This window comes from Pelodiscus sinensis, chromosome 22 (genome assembly GCF_052426305.1).
Source record: "Pelodiscus sinensis isolate ZL-2025 chromosome 22, ASM5242630v1, whole genome shotgun sequence".
NCBI classification, from domain to species: Eukaryota; Metazoa; Chordata; order Testudines; family Trionychidae; genus Pelodiscus; species Pelodiscus sinensis.
Genome location: NC_143073.1, coordinates 21794512 through 21813419, shown reverse-complemented (window position 1 = coordinate 21813419; position 18908 = coordinate 21794512). Strand labels below are relative to the sequence as shown.

The following is an 18908-nucleotide window of genomic DNA, read 5'->3' as shown; positions in this document are numbered from 1 at the left end:
GAAAGGTCTGGGAGCTCAAGCAGGTGCGGGAGACACAATCCCTGCCCAGATGGGTCTGGGCTCTGAGGCAGGGGAGGGGGTAGAGGCTGCCCCAGTGAGTAATAGGGCCCTGGACAGGTGGGGGGATGGGCAGTTGCCAGGACAGGGCAGGGGTCTCAGGGCAGGCACATGGGGGGGGGTCTTACCCATGGAAGGTGTCAGTGAGGGCCCAGCCAGCAGGAGGTTGGGGGTGGGGACTGGCCGTGCTGCGGGTGCCTGAATAGGGTGATTGGGGGTGGGGCAGGATACGGGCTGGGGCTGATGAGGGGGGTGGGGCGAAGCAGGGAGGACCCAGGGCTGCTCCGGGGCCACGTGGAAGCATCGGGGCTGCGGGGAGGGCGGGAGGCTTTCACTAGCCCTGGCTGCTTACGCTGAACTTCGACCGACTCCCTCGCCGAGAGGCTCAGCTGCCCCCAGCCGGGGCCGGAGACCCAGACCCCGCACGCGTAGCTCCCTCCGTCGGACACGGCTGCCTGGGCCACCCGCAATTCCTGCCTGGCCCCCGGCAGCCACACGGCCCCACGGGACCAGACGTACCGGGCACCGGGCTGCAGGGCAGGGGCCTGGCAGCGCAGGGTTAACCCATCGCCTTCCCGCAGCGCCGCCCGCCCTGCCGGCCGCGACACCTCCACCGTGGGAGTACCTGGGGGGAGAGAGCGTCAGCGGGGCCGGGCCAAGGGGGCAGGTCCCTTCAGTCCTGTCCCAAGGGGAAGGAGCATTTGCTGGAGCCCCACCCTCTCTACCCACTAGACCCCACTGCCACCCTCCCCAGTGTCAAGGGCAGAGCCCAGTGTCCTGCCTCCCAGCTCTAACCTCGCCTCCCCCGGACTGAGCTGTGGGCAGAACCCAGAGCCAGCCCCCAACCTCCTGCTCTAAACCCCTAGTCGGGTTACCAGGTGGCTTAAAAAAAATATGGGACACACTTGATCTCAGGTGGGGGGGGGGGCACTGGTCGGGTGGGGAGTGGGGATGGCTGAAAGGGTTTGTGTGTGTGCGGGGGAGGGGGGATGGAACCAGCTGGCGGGAAGCAGAGGTGGGGGGAGTCAAGGGCAATGGGGCTGGGCAGGAGAGATGGGGGGGACCAGCCGACGGAAAGTGGGGTTGGCCGGGGGGATCGGGGCTGGCCGGGGAAGATCAGGTGGTGGGAGGGGAGCAGCGCTGCCTGGGAGGTGGTTGGGGGGAGCAGGGTGGCCGGGGGTGGGTGGAAAAATCAGCCGGCGGGGAGCGGGACTGACCCGGGGGCATGCAGATCCCGGGGCGCTGGCTGTCCCACGCACGGTCCTGGCAAAGTGCAAGTGAGTCCGCCCCGGGGATTCCCCCCCACCCCTTGCGTGTTGCGTACGGCCTGGCTGGTGGACACTGATGCAGGGGGAGCGTATGGACCAGCCAGGCGGGTCCCAACTAGGCACTGAGAACCCTAATAAGAATAAAACCGATCTCATTAGCAAACACCGACATTTTACGTGTCCGGTATTTTCACAATTTTTTCCCAGACAGAACACACAAATACCGGACTATCTGGTTCAACACCAGGCACCTGCAACCCGAACCCCTAGTCCCTGCTGCTCTAACCCCTAGTCCCCGCTGCTCGCCCGAAACGGGCAGAACCACCAGCGCCTGCACCACCCCTGTTCTAACCACTAGTCCCCGCTGCTCGCCCAAAACTGGGACAGAACCACCAGCGCCTGCACCACCCCTGTTCTAACCACTAGTCCCCGCTGCACCAGGCACAGAGCCCAGGTGTCCTGGCTCCCCCGCCCTCTCTGAGAAGCCTGACTGGAAGCAGCACTCACCTGTCCCCGGGTGCGGCTCCGACTCACACTCATCCCGGGTTTCATCCACCCAACAGCGCAGCACCGGTCCAGGGCCCAGCCCGGACGGGCTTATTCGCAGCTTGGTCGCCCAGTCACCACCCAGGGTCTGGTCTGGGCTCAGCCTCGTGCCGTCTGGGCCGTACCAGGAGGGGCGCTGGGGGCAGGCGGCCCCCACGGAGCAGACAAGGTCAGGTCCCGCTTCTGTTCGGCTTCCCAGCGAGGGCTGGCACTGACGGGCTGCGGGGAGAGCCGGGGTCAGGAGCCACTGAACCCCTCTGGGTGCCTGGCTACCGGGAGCGGAGTGGGGTCCGGGGGCGGGCGCAGCGCAGCCTGGGCACTCGGCTGGCGGGGCAGGGAGGGTCCGTGGGCGATGGGGGAGCAGCGAAGTGAGCCAGGGACACAGGGAGCAGCCACCTGGGGGCGCCGCACGTCGGGTCTCAGCGCCTCCCGGACCCCTCCCGGTCCAGGCAGTTCTGACCTATTAGCCGCCCGCTCTACCCCCCTCTGCCCTTTGCTCTAACCACTACCCCCAACTGCCCTCTACCCCCACTTCCTTCTGCTCTACCCCCCACTGCCCTCTGCTCTACCCATTACAACCCACTGCCCTCACCACTACACCCCACTGCCTTCTGCTCTACCCTCTACCCCCCACTGCTCTACCCACTACTCCCCACTGACCCGTGCTGGGGAGAGAACCCAGGAGTCCTGGCTCCCAGCTCTAGCTGCCTCCTGCTGGAGGGGATGAGCCCTGCGCTCCGAGGTGTCCAGTGACCCGGCCCTGACCTGGGGTGCTGGACGGAGGCTGGTTACCGGAGACACTGAGCCGCTGTCCGGGGTCACTGCTCCAGGTCTTGTTCTTTTTCTTGTGTGGGCTCTCTCCCTGGACCCAGAAGCGGTAGGTGCCCTGGTCGCTGGGGCGCAGCCCGGTCAGTCGCAGGGAGCAGCTCCCCTGCTGGTCCCCCAGGTAGCGGACGCGCCCCACAAAGGCAGGGTCGATGTCAGTCCCGTCCGAGTGATACACGGTTTGTTTCCTGTCCCGTGTCCAGCTCACGGCCCCGACGGTCCAGTCCCGGGGGAGGGAGAAGGAGCAGGGGATGGTCACGCAGGAGCCGACCCAGCCAGCCAGGGGCCCTGGGCCGAGGGTCACGTTCCCCTTGTGGGCACCGGCACCTGCCGGGGACAGGACCCGGGGATCAGCCCAGCGCAGCGAGTCGGGAACCCGCCCGGGGGCTGGGCTGCAGCACAGATCCCCCCGGGAGGGTCCAGGCGAGCTCCACCCCCCAGCCCAGGGGCATCACAACACGATGGGGGATGTTGTGTCGTGGACCCGTCCGAGCCCCCCGCCCCCATGTGGGGTGACAGCCCGGCCCGTGCGCCCCTGCCAGCTGGGAAGGGCGTTTGGAGAGATCCCCTCTGACTCGGCCCATCCCCCACCCAGCAACGCATCTCCCCAGCCCCAAATCCCTCCTGCCCCCCGGTTCTCCCTTCAGCCCAGCCTGACCCCTCCCACCTCTGCCCAGCCCTGTCTGTCAGTCCCTCCTCTGCAGCCCATTAGTTCCCCCTCAGACCAGCCCCCCTAAACCCCTGCCCCCCTTCAGTCGGGCCCCTCGGCTCCCCTCGCTTTAGGCCCTTGCGGTTCAGGCCCCACATCCCTCCAGTGCCCCCTCCCCTCTCCGCTCAGCTCCCCATAGCTGGGTGCCAGGGGCCCTGACTGTGGGGACCCGGGCCGAGGGGCCAGACGGGAGCCGCCAATTCCAGTTGGCTGGTTCCTGCCGGTTCCATCACAGGACGGGAGCTTTAACCCCCGGGGTCCCGCTCAGCCCGGCGGGTCGGTGACTCCTGGTCTGGCACTTCCCCTGCACCAGGAGCCGGGGCTGCCGTGGGTGGGGCCAGTCAGGCTGGAGCTGATGGACGGGCAGGGCAGGGGGCAGGATCTCCAGGCCGGCCCAGGAGACACCCTGATGCTCAGGGGCAGCGAGAAGCCCAGGGGCAGGGCGTGGTGCAGGGAACAGGCAGCCCGGGGCAGGGGGTGATGGAGCCATCGCTGCAAAGCCCAGGGCTGGGGTTGGCCCAGGCTGCTCTGTTCTGAGGGCCATGCCTGTGCTACCCCTGTGTCCCCAGCAGCGGGCCCAGCTACTCGGGCTTCGGTTCTGGGCCCGATGCCCCCTGGAGCTGGGGCGAGGGGCTGGGACCTGCCTGCGTGGAGCCCAGTCCCTGAGCCCCGTGGCGGGGCAGACGTACTGGAGGGCCAGGGAACGGTCCCATGCGGGTGCTTGGGCACGGCAGGGCAGGGCAGGGCGGGGCCGGGCTGGCTACTCACCGCTCAGCAGGCAGAGGGCAGGGACCAGCACCCAGGCCATCTCCGTCCGCCCCGAGCGCCGCTGGCCTGGCAGGGGAGAGCCCGGAGTGACTCCCCGCCGCGTTCCTGGGAGTCACTCCAGGAGACTCGTCTGCGCCAGGCCCTGGCTCCTGGCTGTGGGATCAGCTGTGCGGCGGGCGTTTCCCAGCCAGGGCCCGTCCGGGAGTTTGCTGCCCAGAAATGAGCGTGAGGCTCGGAGACCAGCCACAGGAGCGGAGGGCTGGGGGCACCTCCATCCCCGGGCGCTTCGTAGACTGCGCGCCTAGCCAGGGGCAGGTTCCCATGTGGGGTGACACATGCGGGAAGATGAGGGGGGACTAACCACTTTGGGGTGCAGTGGGGACACTGGGGGATGCTCTGACCCCTTGGAAAGATCCTAGTTGGGGAGGGCATGGCAGGCCCAAGGGGCAGGGTCCAGTCTCAGCATCACTGCTCCCCTCCCTGCATCACATCCGCCTCTCGTGCAGGGTGGGGGCCGTGACTCTTGATGGTGCCGGTCCAAGAGTTTGGTAAGTGCCTGAATCATGGGGCGGGGGGGGGGGGGGGGAAGGTGACGGATCTGGGCGCAGAAGGGAGCACGGGTAGGAGACTGGGGGCAGGAGAGAGGTGGGGTCTGGGAGGGAGGTTGGGTGAAGGAGGGGCTGTGATCTGGGCAGGGGAATGGGGTGCAGGTCCGGGAAGGGGCAGGTCTATAGGAGAGGATGCAGGGTCCAGGAGGGAGTTGTGACCTGGGGGGGGGGGTGCAGAGGGTTTGGGTGAGGACCCGGGGCAGGAGGCGGTGGTGGTCTGGCACAGGGCGTTGCTGGGGGGAGGAGCTGGGCTGCCAGAGGGAGGCTTTGGCCGGGAGGTGTTTACCGGGGCGGCTCCCAGCCAGCGGCCCTGCAGGACCCCCTGGCAGGCTCCCTTCCTGCGGCTGCACCCAACGGCTGGTTGTTCCATGTGGTTCTCTGCTCCAGTCCACACCCCCCAGCAAAATTATCTCAAATCTGGTCAATGGAAGCTGTGAGATTTTGGTGGGGGGGCGGGGACAGCACATGAATTGCCCCTCCCCCACCAAGCAGAGAGCCACAGGGAGCAGCCAGCCCCTTAAAGCCTGAGGCTCCCAGTGGGGTGACCCGCAGGCTGGACCCCACAGCTCAGGGGTCGAATCCTGCTCAGCCCTGCTCCGGCTCCGCAACGGGGCATTGGGGCCAGCGCTGCCTGCGCGGGAACTGCCCCTCCCCCACCCACATGCCCTGACGCTACCTCTGCTGCTTCCTCCCTGAGAACCAGCCTGTTTCTCAGGGTCCCGGCTCCGTGGGCCCAGCCTGGGTGGGGCAGCGTCTGGCGTTGTCCAGTCCTCTCAGAAGGTTCCCGCTGGGAGATGGTGCAACTGGCCGGCTGGGGGCTGAGGGCCCAGGTGGGTCTGGAAAGAAACGTCCCTTTGCAGAACTGGGACGAGAACCCAGGGGTCCTGGCTCCCCCCTTAAGCTACTGACCCCTGAGCTGCCCCCAAAGCCGGCATAGAACCCACAAGCCTGAGGCCCAGCCCCCAACTCTCCCCCAAACTCCATCTCCCATTCTGAGCAGCTGCCAGCCCAGCATGGTCTCCCAGGGGGTCTCGGACCCTTTCCCAGCCTGTCCCGTGAATCCTCTCTGGCTGCAGGGCGATGCAGCCTGCTCTGGGGTGGGGTAGGGCAGCTGTTTAACAGCGCAGGGTGATGCTGCCTTGCCAAGGTCAGTCCCCGCCCGGCACAGCGTGAGCTCGCTGGGCAGACACCGGCTCTCACCCCGGGTTTGGGAAGCCTTCAGGGTATTTGCATTGCTACCCCCTGGCCTGGTGCAACAATGCGGCCCAGTGGTTAGAGTACAGTAGTGGTGGGTTTGGAGTTCTACCCTTGATTTCTCATGGCCTTACTCTGCCTCGCTTTCCTTTCCCATCGATTGCAACTTCTTTGAGGCAGGGGCTGTCTCTGGTTGTGTGTGGGCAGCACCTGGCTGCCCAGACCCCGACCTCTGCTGGGCTCCTCCCATAAGTATCTTCGCTATTTGCTCTCCTATCAGTGATGTAGAGATGGGCAGCGTCATTCCCCCCAAATCTGGCTTTTTACCCCAAAACAAGGAAAAGTGGCTCTTACCTGGGCCCGGGTTAGTGCCTGGGACTCGGGTGTGATCCCACCGCTGACACTAACAGGAGAGCAGGGAGGTCTGGCAGATAACTACTGGTCACGTTCATCTCTGTCTGTGGCAATAGCCTGAGGTGCTGTGAATGGCTGGTAGCCCAGAGGAGGAAAGGAAACCGTGACAGTAACTTCCTGGCCTTTGTAGCGACAGTGACAGAGGCTTGTGGTCTAGTGGTTAGAGCCGGGGCTGAAAGTGGGGACTGAGGGGTTCCAGCTCCACCCTCTCCCCTTTTCTTCCCCTGGAAGCCTTTTGTTTTGCTGTCTGGCTGCGGCAGAGCAACTTCCACTTTCTCTGGGAAAGGAGAAACCTCAGCCCAGTGCAGGCTGCAATGGGAGATGGGGGGAAGTGTGTGAAGCTGCCTGTTCCTTTTAACCCTTCCAGCCCCAGCGACTCCCCAGCCACAGGCCCAAGGGGGCCGAGAAGGCACCAGCAGTCACGGCTCGGCGGCCCTGACAAAGGGGTGAGGGTCAGTCCTGTTCTAGCTCTGGCCAGCTGGGATCTCAGAGCGTCATGAGCCGTTCTGCCCTTGAAGGAAGAGGAAGGGCACTTCCTCTTCCCCACTCCCCTCCCCACTTCCCCACTCCCCTCCCCTCTGCTCCCTGAGCTGGGGACGGATCCCCTGAGTCCTGGCTCCCAGGCGCTGCGACAGGTTCCCTGGGGTAAGACTGTGCTCTTGGCTTCCCCACTGGGCTCCCTCCCGCACTGGGATGCTGCGACAGCTGCAACCCCTCCAGGCCCTGCCCGCACCCAGCCACCCCTGGGACTCTCTCCCTGGTCCAGTCTTTGTCCCTCGGGTTGGATGAGGGGGACCGAGGCCAAGAGCCATCGACACGGCTGGCCTGGTATCTTCCAGCTGGCAGCAAAGCTCCTTTGCTCTGAACTGAGTCGGGCAGGCTCCCTTGCCCCCTGGCTCCCGTGAGACGCCCGCTTTGGACACGGTCCCTGGGACAGGCCGGGGCTTTGCCCCCAGCCCTCTACTAGACCAGTCAACTCTGTCAATACCAAGGCTGCTTCCCAGGCACGGTGTGAGAGCCAGCCCTGGCCTGGCAAATTGACGGGGACCAGACACAGCAGGGCAGCATCACCCTCCGCTGTCACACAGCTGCCTGCCCCACCCCAGAGCAGGCTGCATTTTCCTGCCAGTTGAAAAACGCAACAGCTAGGAGACTGAGTTGGGAGCTGAGGTTCCAGGATGGAGCCCACCCTAGCTTGAGCTACTGCTTGGAGAGGGGGCGTTGGCTTTGGGTGGGGGCTGGGCTTCTGGTTCTAGTCCCAGCTCTGCAAAGCGACACTTATTGTCAGACACATCCGGGCCCTCAGCCCCCCACTGGCCAGTTGCACCATCACCCAGCAGGAGCCTTTTGAGAACATTGGGCAACATCAGACACCGGCCCTGCCCAGGCTGTGGTCAGAGAGGTGACACCGATGGACAATCTAGCTATCAGGGAGGAAGCAGGGCAGGAAGCAGAGCTGGGGGAGGGGCGGGGGAACCAGGAGGGGGCGCTCTCCCCTCACAGTCAGGGCTGATCTCGGCTTCTGGTCCCAGCTGAACCCACCCCTGCCCCCCGTGCCTGTGATGCCCTTTCCTCATGTAGCTCTCTCCCAAGGGATCAGAATGTCCCCCTGGGGTCCCTGCCGCCCCCCGCATGGTTAGCAGAGGGGCCTCCCCCTGGAACGCGGCGGTGAGTCACGCCGGGCCCGTTGCCCTCCCAGGCCGGCGGACGGGGATGGCCTGGGTGCTGGGCCCTGCTCGCTGCCTGCTGACCAATGAGTAACTCACCTGCTGCGGGGCACCCCGGGATCCACAGGGGAATGTCCCCCGGCCCCCCAGAGCATCTGCAGCACCAGGGGGCTCTGGGACCAGGCTCCACTGCAGACAAGTCCCAGCCTCTCCCTCCACGGGGCGTCTGGTCTCAAACCTGAGCCGGAGCAGCTGGGCCCGCTGCTGGGGGCCCCTGGGTTAGCACCTGTCTGGATCCCAGGGCAGAGCAGCCTGGGGACCCTGAGCTGAGCAACAAAGGCCCCTCTGCCCCAGGCTGCGTGTTCCCTGAACCACGTCCTGCACCCAGGACTGGAGCGTGACCCTCACCCTGGGCCCCTGGCTGGTGGGGTCGGCTCCTGCGTGACCATCCCCTGCTCCTTCTTCCTCCCTCTGGGCTGGACCATCAGGACCGTGAGCTGGACATGGGACGGAGCACAAACCGTGTACGACATGGACACACCTCCTGTGCACCCCGCCTTTGTGGGGCACGCCCCCTACCTGGGGGACCGGCAGGGGAGCTGCTCCCTGTGGGTGGCCAGGCTGTGCCCCAGTGACCAGGGCACCTACCACTTCCAGGTCCAGGCAGGGCGCCCAGGGAAGGACGACGCCTGGAGCAGTGAGCCCAGACAGCGGCTCAGTGTCTCTGGTAACCATGATGCAGCACCCCTGGGTCAGGGCAGGGACCTTGGACACCTCAGAGAGAGCATGAGGTGCGTACACTCAGGGCAAGACTTGTGCCCCCCAGCAGGAGGCAGGGCGTGCCCGCTCTCTCTCTCTCTCTCTCTCTCTCACACACACACAGGCTACGTCTACACTGGCCCCTTTTCCGGAAGGGGCATGTTAATTTCACCTATCGTAGTAGGGAAATCCGCGGGGGATTTAAATATCCCCCGCGGCATTTAAATAAAAATGTCCGCCGCTTTTTTCCGGCTTTTAAAAAAGCCGGAAAAGAGCGTCTACACTGGCCCCGATCCTCCGGAAAAAGCGCCCTTTTCCGGAGGCTCTTATTCCTACTTTCAAAGGAATTTCAAAGGTGTACTTTCAAAGTAGGAATAAGAGCCTCCGGAAAAGGGCGCTTTTTCCGGAGGATCGGGGCTAGTGTAGACGCTCTTTTCCGGCTTTTTTAAAAGCCGGAAAAAAGCGGCGGACATTTTTATTTAAATGCCGCGGGGGATATTTAAATCCCCCGCGGATTTCCCTACTACGATAGGTGAAATTAACATGCCCCTTCTGGAAAAGGGGCCAGTGTAGACGAGCCCACCCACACACACACACACACATGTTATACCAAATAGACGCAAGCAGGATCTTATGAGGGGGATAAGGCAAAAAGCCACATTTATTGTAAAAATAATAAAGAATAAAGAAAAGATAGAAGCAAACAACGTTGTTTAACTACTTAACCCTTATACATATAAACATCCATTCATCCATTCATTCAGGTTCTGCGTATTTGTTATAGTTACCAGCCTGGAAGTTGCTTGTGACAGAATACTGGCCAGGTACTCTGTACACAAGTGATGGTAGTGGGGAGCGAAGTCCTGATCAGATGCGCATCTGAAGCTACCCGGGGGCGGGCAGCAGAACCTTGGACTCTGATTCCATAGTTTTTTAGTCCAGTTCTTATAGGAATTTCTTCCTATGCCAGTCTATGGAAATTGCTGCATCATGCTGATGTTTCCAGGGTGGCTGCCAGGTGCTCGTCAGTGATCTCATCGGGTGGACCTCCAGTACTTGGTTTTCTCCACTTGACACCTTTTGGTTGCACTGGCACCTGGCGCCTTCTTCAGCCCTTTGTTGCTGTATTCTCAGGCTGGCACCTCTCAGAACCATTCACTCATCATCCAAGCACTCTCTCTCTTACATACATTCCTTAATTAATGTTTCCCATACAATATTTTTGTATAATAATAACTTTACATATATCAGAGTTGTAGTTACAAAAAGTTTCTGGGTGGTATTGCTTAAAACATTCTCTGAGTGCTGAGTAAAGTTACAGTGTTTTAAAGAGAACAGGCGACAATTATGTAACAATGCCCTTAGTCAATTACAGGGCTCCGCTCCCATAGCAGAGTTAGTGGCTTGACAATGCATCCTTACAATGTATCTCTGCAATGTCACTTTCAAGCAGCCCCTTGCACAAGCTTGAGCATGCCCTGGGGCACAGAGGGGGGGCTGTTTCTGGCTACATAGGATTATATTCTTAACAGTTCTAAGTTACATGACCTAATACATTATATTCTAAAGGGGCAATAATAATAATAAATCTAAACATTTAACAATCTTAACAAATAATAATAATAATTATTATTATTATTATTATGAAGAAGAAGAAGAAGAAGAAGAAGAAGAAGAAGAAGAAGAAGAAGAAGAATTAATAATAAATCTAAACACTTTAAGTTGTGGGGAACAAATTATGGGGAGTCACTTCCATTTGGGGGAATCACATTTTTAATACATTGATATGTTATCCCTACACACACATACACCCTCCATCTCTGCCCTGCTGTGACATAGCAATAGCTTGGAGGTATTTGCCCTGCCTTTCCCAAACCGGTAATACCCACATCTCTGATTGTCCGGCAGTCCCCAGCTCCTCCCGTCGGCTGTTGCCGGGGAACTCTGCACAACGCAGGCTTGAGAACTGTGGAGTCAGCACCGACTGGAAGGTGTAATCGTGTCTTACGGGTCACTGAGAAAGTGTTAACAACTGGCCGGGCTGGAAATTGTTCTGTTTTTAAGACAGAAAATCAGATTGTCTCTCAAATAGCACCAAAGTATCTGCCTTCATCCAAAAACCCGATGTTTTTGGCTGGAAAGAAAAGGACATTTTGATAAAAAAAAATGAACCTATGATGTCTTCTGGGAGATGTAGTTTTGTTGCCTCAGGCTCCTATTTTTCTCTGTGGGCTGGGCTCTGGGACTGGACTACATCTCCCTTGATGCATTGCAACCAGGTAGGCTATGAGGTCTGCTTTTCCTAAGCAGGAGAGAAAGTGGTGCATCTTGGGAGTTGTAGTTTGTTTCCTCGCTCTCATTCATCTCTATGGGCTGAGCTCTGGGACCAGACTACAATTCCCATTCTGCACTTGGCATTCCTATGACCTTTGCCCAGCAGGAGGGAGAAGGTAGGACATCATGGGAGCTGTGGTCCCACTGGAGAGCCAGGCCCATAGAAGACGTGGTGTGTTCGGGTTTGCACATGCATTGTAGGTGAACGATCGCTGAAGTCCATGGCGCTATGGATAACAGATGCCAGCCGCTGCCCCGTTTTGGCTGGGAACTCCAGGCTTTGGGCAGGGGCCTGGCGGCGCTGGCTCTATTCCGTGGCTGCCAGAGATGGTGAAGAAACCAGCTGATCCTGGTCTATCAGGGTGTTTGTCAGAGAGCAGACAAAGGACGAGATCCTGCGCCTGGAAGCTAGAAATGCCTCTCCCCTGAAAACAAAGAGAGGCTCTTAATTTGCATAGACCTGCATACATTTGCACAATAACCCACCCCACCCAAGACCAAGAACTTTGCCCTTTTGAAGCTAGGATGTATTGGAGCCCAGTGGGGGGAGGTGATCGAGCGGTGGTGGCTGGGTCCCCCACACACCCGATACCCACTAGGGGCTGGGAAGGGCTGGGGAGGGGGTGTCTAGTGGTGAAGCAGCTGGGTTGGTCCGGGAGCATAGATTTTGTGGGAGCCTTCGCCCCCTTCCTGAGCCAATGCGGCTGCTGCTTTGTCTCTGAGCTGCTGGTCTCCTTTATTTGCAGGAAGGGAAGGCGCAAACGAGGGAGAGCACAGCAATCCGGTAAGCGCATCTATGGGGCTGCCTCACGGAGTGTGGGGGGATCACGGGGCCCTGCGCCCCCACCTGCACCCGGACGTGACTCAGCCGGCAGGGAGTAGAGAAGGTTTACTGGCTCTCAGGGACACAGTGTAGCCCAGACTTGTTGTGACAGGAACCAGGAGTAGCCAATAAAATCCGTCTTGGGGATAGGGGGCCCCCAAACCAGCTAGACTCCCTTCTCCCTAAATCGGCCGGAAAAACGAACCCACTCCAGCCCCGTAGGCAACCCCGCCTCCTGCTTTGTCCTGCTTCCCAGACCCAAGGTGTTATCTGCCCTCACCTGCTTGAGTCCTCCACCTTGTGCAGGTGTCAGGAAGGCTGGGGCCATTCCCTACCTGGCTTCCCTCAGGAGTTCTCCCCCAAAGATCCCATCCCCCACTGGGCACCACACACACACACAGCGGCACTTCAGAGCAGCACAGGGCAGTGGAACCCCATACAGCCTAACAGAGCCACCCGCGAATACAAAACCCCGCGACGAGAGTGAGCACAGTCCCCGCTGCGTCACAGGCCGTGAGCCGGGACTCCTGGCTCTCCCCCAGCTGTGGCAGACAATGGCTCACCTGCCCCGCCTCGCGGGACGCAGAACACAGCCCGGCAACCTCCCCTGTAGAAGGACGCAAAGTGCCTTCCCTAACAAGGGGGCTGTCAGCTTCCATCCTGCCGCATGGGAGGGAGGGGAGTGGGAGAGGGGGAAACCGACATTTGCCACCATTGACTGCTGAGAAAACTCAGATTCCCCCAAGCCTGCATGTATCTCTGCCCCACCAAACGCCAGTGAGCCCCGGGGTACCCAACGACCATCCTTATTCTACAGCTAACGTGCCAGTTTCTTCGTGGCAGATTCTAGCCCCAGGTGCCGACCTCTTACTAAGCAGGCTCCGACTTAGCACCGTGGCTTGGGGTGTGCGCAGGTGGGGAGGGTGAAGTTTTTGGTGCGAAACGTCAATTTCGCTGCACTCACACCAACCACCAAAACCCGTTTGCCTTGGCGATCACTGACGGGCCAAGTAAGAAAACTCTCGCTTGGGTTGGTGCTATTCAATCTGAGGGTATTTAGGTGACGCTTTTGCCCAGGAATGGGGACAGTTTTATGAGTTGTAAAGCGTTCAAACACCTCGGCTGTGTCTAGACTGGCCAGTTTTTCTGGAAAATCAGCTGCTTTTCCAGAAAAACTTGCCAGCTGTCTACACTGGCCACTTGAATTTCCGCAAAAGCACTGACTTCCTACTGTCTGAAATCAGTGCTTCTCGCGGAAATACTATGCTGCTCCCATTCAGGCAAAAGTCCCTTTTGCGCAAAAGGGCCAGTGTAGACAGCTGAGATTTGTTTTCCGCAAAGAAGCCCCGATTGCGAAAATGGCGATCGGAGCTTTTTTTGCACAAAAGTGCATCTAGACTGGCCACAGACGCTTTTCTGCAAAAAGTGCTTTTGCGGAAAAGCGTCCTGCCAATCTAGACACTCTTTTCCGAAAATGTTTTTAACGGAAAACTTTTCCATTAAAAGCATTTCCGGAAAATCATGCCAGTCTAGATGTAGCCCTCCAGTCACAAAATAATTATTGGCTGATTCCTCCCCCACGTACATTCCTGCAATTTGGACTATTTAAATGGATAGTTAAAGGCCATAATTTTGCACCGGTATGAAAATTTAACATTCATCAAAGTTTGAAACGTGCTCAGGGATAAACATTAGTTGGATCCGTGGAAATGATAAAGCTGCACAAAGCTCACGCTCTCTCCCTGCATTGGGCACTGCTGTGACAAGAATTGAATCGGCCCCAGCTGGTTTGACTCTTACCAGCGGTTTCTTGCAAGCTGCAGAGAGGTTAGCATGGCGATGATTTTATCCCAGTGGATTTGCTCCCTTCTTTTGAAAGGGGATTGATTCTTATAACAGCGATTCTCGTAAGAGACCGTGCTGTATAGCTATACAATGTGCACAGGCTGTACCTATCCTTTGTGTGTTCCTCTGCACTGGTGTTAGAGAAGGCAGGGCCCAGAAATGGCCCGCCTTTTGGAGCAGGTGTTGGGGGTAAACACAAGGGAATGTGTTCACACTGGACTTTTCTCAATCAAGAAGCACGGGTACCGGGGCTGGGGGAGGGGGTTTCCAGATTGTTTCAGGAGGCGATAAAACCCCCAAGCCCTCTAATTGGTTCAGCCCAAAACAGGTTTGTTTGTTTTTGTCTCAAAAATTCCTTGGACGTGTTTTAAATCAAGCCCCCTGAACGCCAGTCCGGCTTGAAAGGAATTTTGTTTCCACTTTTTTGGCCTTGTTGGCAAAGCTGCCAATCTGCTACGGGGGCAGCCCCACCCTGAGCGCAGACACCTGGTTCCTTGCCCAGCTGCTCCCAGCAGTGCAAAGAGCCAACTGAAAATGGCCCCAGGAGCGTCTCGTTCTGCCAGGATTAAACCCGCACTGAGCCTTGATGTCGGACTGCGGCCCGGTCCAGCCATGGGGCGGAAACGGAGCCGATGGCAGGATCGGGACTGAAGTGGGCCCGCCTGGCTCGACACTGAAATGCTGAGTGTGGGTCCCGAAGGCGTGTGAGGAGATGTGGAGCTCAGAGAGCCCTGCTTCAGGCAATACTGGGCAGCTGTACTCTCGGGGATGTGCCTCTGGGGGGCTGCAGGCCACACCTCTCAAGCCGGGACTGTTCTGCACTGTCACTTTGTCCCCAGGCCTAGCCCAGGCTGAAGACCCTCCCAGAGGGGTCTCTGCACCCAGCCCAGATCTGGAGAAAGGGGGTCAAGCTAGAGACAATTAACTCCGCCCCTTTCCATGTGTACCCTTAACTCTGCCCCCTTCGTAGATTTCAAGCCCAGATCTGAGGGTCAAGCTAAAGCAGGGCTTTTAGTGAGACACCCAATGGCCGTGGGGAATCTGTCCCGTCCCTGGGATAGTTGTTACAAGGGATGTGATGTAGCAGGGATTTTGTCCACTCTTGTAGTCCTGTCTTCTCTTTGTTTTTGCATTCACTGGTTGCTTTGTTGTGCTTTATGTGATTCTACTGTCCTGTGCTTTCCTGTAGGAACTCTGTGTGTGCGCGCGCGCTTGCCTCAGTTTCCCTAGGCACTGCTGCATTACCTGCATGAGGAGGGGGTGGCTGGGCATGGCTGACTGGAAGTATGTCAGTCTCTCATGACCTGAGGACCAGGTGACGGCTGATAACACCTTGGGCCTGGAAGCAGGACAAAGCAGGAGGCGGTGCTGCAGGGGTGGGGCTGGGGCTGGAAGCAGGGGCTGTGAGTGTGAGGTAGTTTTTCATCTGGCTGGGGGAAAAGGGAGCCTAGCTGGCTTGGGGGGTTGGGGCACAGGCCCAGAACTGAGGCTCTGGGCTCCTCTTTCCCCAAGACGGGCTGTCCTGGCTGCTCCTGGTTCCTGGACCCAATAAACCTTCTGTTCTACTTGCCGTCTGAGAGTCACGTCTGAGTGTGGATGGGGGTGCAGCACTCGGGGACCCCCCCCACACTCTGTGACTGGGGCAACTCCTCTCCTTGGGAAGCAGCTGCCCCTTATTTCCAGCCTGGATTTGTCTGTCTTCGTGCCCGGCTGTCAGAGCTCAGGCTGCCTGTGTCCAGGGGGGTTACAGCCTCTGTGCTCGGAGAGCTCCTCCACTGACGTGCACAGAGGCTGGGCCAGGCATCGCTCTGCTTTGCGTGATCCCAAGGGCTCTGGCGCCGTCTGTCTCTCTCCCCGACGGGAGCGCAGCGCAGCGCTGCAGCCTCATTGGCTCCCTGGCCATGGCTGGGCCCTCGCACTGGGTTTTGCTAGCTCAGTTCTTACACTGCCCAGGGCTGAGACGTGCATGCGACGCAGCGTCCGTTCCACCCGTCCTGCAAGCGCCTGCGGCACCCGCAGGCTGTGTCGGTCTTGCGTGCGCATAAAGCGTCCCCCATGCTTGGCGCAGAGCGCGGCGTGTCGGGGTAACGTTCAGGCGCACTGGGCACTAGAGCGCGCCAGGAGCTGCACAAACACTGAGCAAACAAGCTACCCGGGGGCGGGCGGAAAGGAGACAGCAACTCCGGATTTTTGGCAGGGATTTGGGGCGGGTTTGAGTCTACGGCTGCTTCAAAGGAGCTTGGGGGTTTCCAGCCATTGGGTGTTTGCCACAAATCAGGCCCGGTCTCTCCGGGCGGCAGAAAAATAAATTCCCAGGCCACTCAAACTCGGGGCTGGCAGGCAGGACCTGTGCTAGGGATCCAAGGGGAGAAGGCTCTCAGGGTGCACAAGGGGCTGGTCTGGGCCCAAGCCAGGAGAGGGGTCGTGCTGGGAAACAGACCAGTGGGGCGCTGTGTGTGGATTTATGAGCTGGGCTGGGCAGCGTTCGGCGTTGGGGTTTCTTGGGTGTCAGAGTGAAACAGAAACTCTTCTACATTCTCTGTGGAAACCACAAAGAGAGACAGACCCGGAGCTGCCAATAGGCTGGGGCCAAGGCGCTGCCGGGCGCTGTGAGAGACCCGGATTCAAACCCTCGTTCTGTTGATTCACACTGGGACTACGGGGCCAGCCAGGGTAGAGCCCATATTGCCCCCTAGTGCCGCCCTGTGGATCAGGGTGAGCCCTGACTGCCAAGGAGAGCCCACAGCCTGCTCCCCTGCAGCGCCCCCTAGTGCCGCTCTGTAGGATAACCAAGACACCCCCTCCCCTCCCGAAAGGGAATAAAACACCGGACACAACGTGGATTTGTAAAGTGCATTTTACTTTCTTCAGAGATAGAAAGTCTGCTGGGTTAACGTTATTAACCAGTTGGCAACTCATGGACCGACACACAATGAAACCGACCTCGTCTTGGAGTTAATACAGCTCTCCTGACATGTTCGCTAGTCTACATGAGAACATAAGAACGGCCACACGGGGTCAGACCAAAGGACCATCGTGCCCAGTGTCCTGTCTGCCGACTGTGGCCAATACCAGATGCCCCAGAGGGAGGGAACACAACAGGTAAACCTCACGTTGTGAGGAGGTTGTGAAGGGTACGACTGTAACAGGATTTAAAAGAGAACTAGATAGATTCATGGAGGTTAAGTCCATCAATGACTATTAGCCAGTCTGGGTAAGGAATGGTGTCTCTAGCTTCTGTATGTCAGAGGGTGGAGATGGATGGTAGGAGAGAGATCTCTTGATCGTTATTACCTGTTTGGTTCACTCCCTTTGGGACACCTGGCATTGGCCACTGCCGGCAGACAGGATACTGGGTTAGATGGACCTTTGGTCTGGCCCAGTCTGGCCGTTCTTATGTTATGTGATCCCTCAGCTGTCATCCATTCCCATAAAAACAGAGGCTTGGGACACCATTCCTACCCATCCTGGCTATTAGCCATTGATGGACCTAACCTCCATGAATTTATCTAGCTCTTTTTTGAACCTTGTTAAAGTTCTAGTTTTCACCACATCCTCTGGCAAGGAGTTCCACAGGTTGACTGTGCAATGTGTGAAGAAAATCATCCTTTTGTTTGTTTTAAACCTGCTGTTTGCTTTTTGGACTGCTGCTGCACACTGCGTGGATGTTTTCAGAGAACTATCCACAAGGATTCCAAGATCTCTCTCGAGTAGTTGTAGCTAAATTAGTCCCCATCATATTGTACGTGTAGTTGGGATTTTTTTTTCTAATGTGCATCACTGTACATTGATCAACATTATATTTCCTTTGCCATTTGGTTGCCCTATCTCTTAGTATGGTGAGATCTTTTTGAAGCTCTTCACAGTCTGCTTTGGTTTTAACTGTCTTGAGCAGTTTGGTATCATCTGCAAATTTTGCTGCTTCACTGTTTACCCCTTTCTCTAGATCATTTATACATAACTTGAATAGGATTGGTCCCAGGACAGACCCTTGGGGGCCCCCACTAGTTACCTCTCTCCACTCAGAAAACTGACCATTTATTCTCACCCTTTGTTTCCTGTCTTTTAACCAGTTATCAGTCTATGAAAGGCCCTTCCCTCTTATCTCATGACAACTTACTTTGCTTAAGAGCTTTTGGTAAGGGACCTTGTTAAAGACTTTCTGGAAATCTAAGTACATTACATCCACTGGATTCCGCTTGTCCATCTGTATGTTGACCCCCTCAAAGAACTCAAGCAGTTTAGTAAGGCTTGATTTCTCTTTACAGAAACCATGTTGACTTTTCTCTAACAAATTATGTTCATCCATGTGTCTGACAATTTTATGCTTTACTATAGCTTCAACTAATTTGTCCAGTACGGACATTAGACTTACCAGACTGTAATTGCCAGGATCACCCCGAGAGCCCTTTTTAAATACTGGGGTCACATTAGCTATCTTCCAGTCGTTAGGTACAGAAGCTGATTTAAAGGAGAGGTTACAAACCAGTTAACAGTTCCGCAATTTCACATTTGAGTTCTTTCAAATCTCTTGGATGAATGCCACCTGGTCCCGGGGACTTGATTCCTCAGGTTTGTCACCTAAAAAGAATTGGCCCAGGTCTAATTCTAATTCTAGTCTCATTCTATGTGGGAGCAGGGTGGGCTAAGCCAGGGGCACCATTTGGTCCTGTGACACTCATGCGTTCGCACGCGCACACACACACGACACCGAAAAGTAACAGAACCAATCCTAGTTTCAATTATTTCGTATTTTCTTCCCTATTTACAATGATCCCAACACAGCAAGTGCACCCACGACTTAGTATAAATTAAGGGAGGCCAGAAGTCTGGGCTCCACATTACTAGTGTTTAGGGGGCCAGAATAATACCCCCCTCAAAATGATCCCGCCCCTCCCTGCACTCCGTAGGGGTATCTGGTCTCGGGCAGTTCCACAGATTCTGTCCCCCCGTCGGTCCCAGCCCCCACACTCACACTGGACTTGTATCTGCAGTGCTGGGGATGGGACCGTGCGTATTTCATTGGCAGCCTGGCAGAGATAGGAGCCCAAATGCCCGTCCCCCTTGGCTTCAACTCCAGCCTCTGCTCCG

The 18908-nt window shown here is 57.9% G+C and overlaps 2 protein-coding genes across 4 annotated transcripts in view; both read right to left on the bottom strand.

Moving 5' to 3' along the window:
* Nucleotides 1–18908, bottom strand: part of LOC102450280 (B-cell receptor CD22-like) — a 54378-nt gene that overhangs the window by 14964 nt on the left and 20506 nt on the right. The window lies entirely within an intron of this gene.
* Nucleotides 187–6736, bottom strand: LOC149521852 (sialoadhesin-like). 3 transcript variants are annotated; one of them, XM_089772391.1, is made up of 6 exons: nucleotides 6330–6736; nucleotides 5458–5617; nucleotides 4174–4382; nucleotides 2637–3023; nucleotides 1833–2090; nucleotides 187–682 (listed from the first exon to the last, which is right to left on the bottom strand). In XM_089772391.1, the coding sequence occupies exons 3-6, from the start codon at nucleotides 4211–4213 to the stop codon at nucleotides 198–200; spliced, it is 1170 nt and encodes a 389-aa protein (XP_089628517.1). In that variant the 5' UTR covers nucleotides 4214–4382; nucleotides 5458–5617; nucleotides 6330–6736; the 3' UTR covers nucleotides 187–197. The 3 variants fall into 3 exon arrangements, with proteins under 3 accessions (XP_089628517.1, XP_089628518.1, XP_089628519.1); XM_089772392.1 differs by having other exon boundaries at nucleotides 4174–4239; XM_089772393.1 differs by having other exon boundaries at nucleotides 2664–3023; nucleotides 6330–6735.

Excerpts from the sequence above, each read along its gene's own strand:
- LOC149521852 (XM_089772391.1), bottom strand. The coding sequence starts at position 4,213 with ATGGCCTGGGTGCTGGTCCCTGCCCTCTGCCTGCTGAGCG. Across the intron at positions 3,024-4,173 it reads TGCCCTCTGCCTGCTGAGCG|GTGCCGGTGCCCACAAGGGG; the intron begins GTGAGTAGCCAG and ends TGTCCCCGGCAG. Across the intron at positions 683-1,832 it reads GGAGCCGCACCCGGGGACAG|GTACTCCCACGGTGGAGGTG; the intron begins GTGAGTGCTGCT and ends CTCTCCCCCCAG.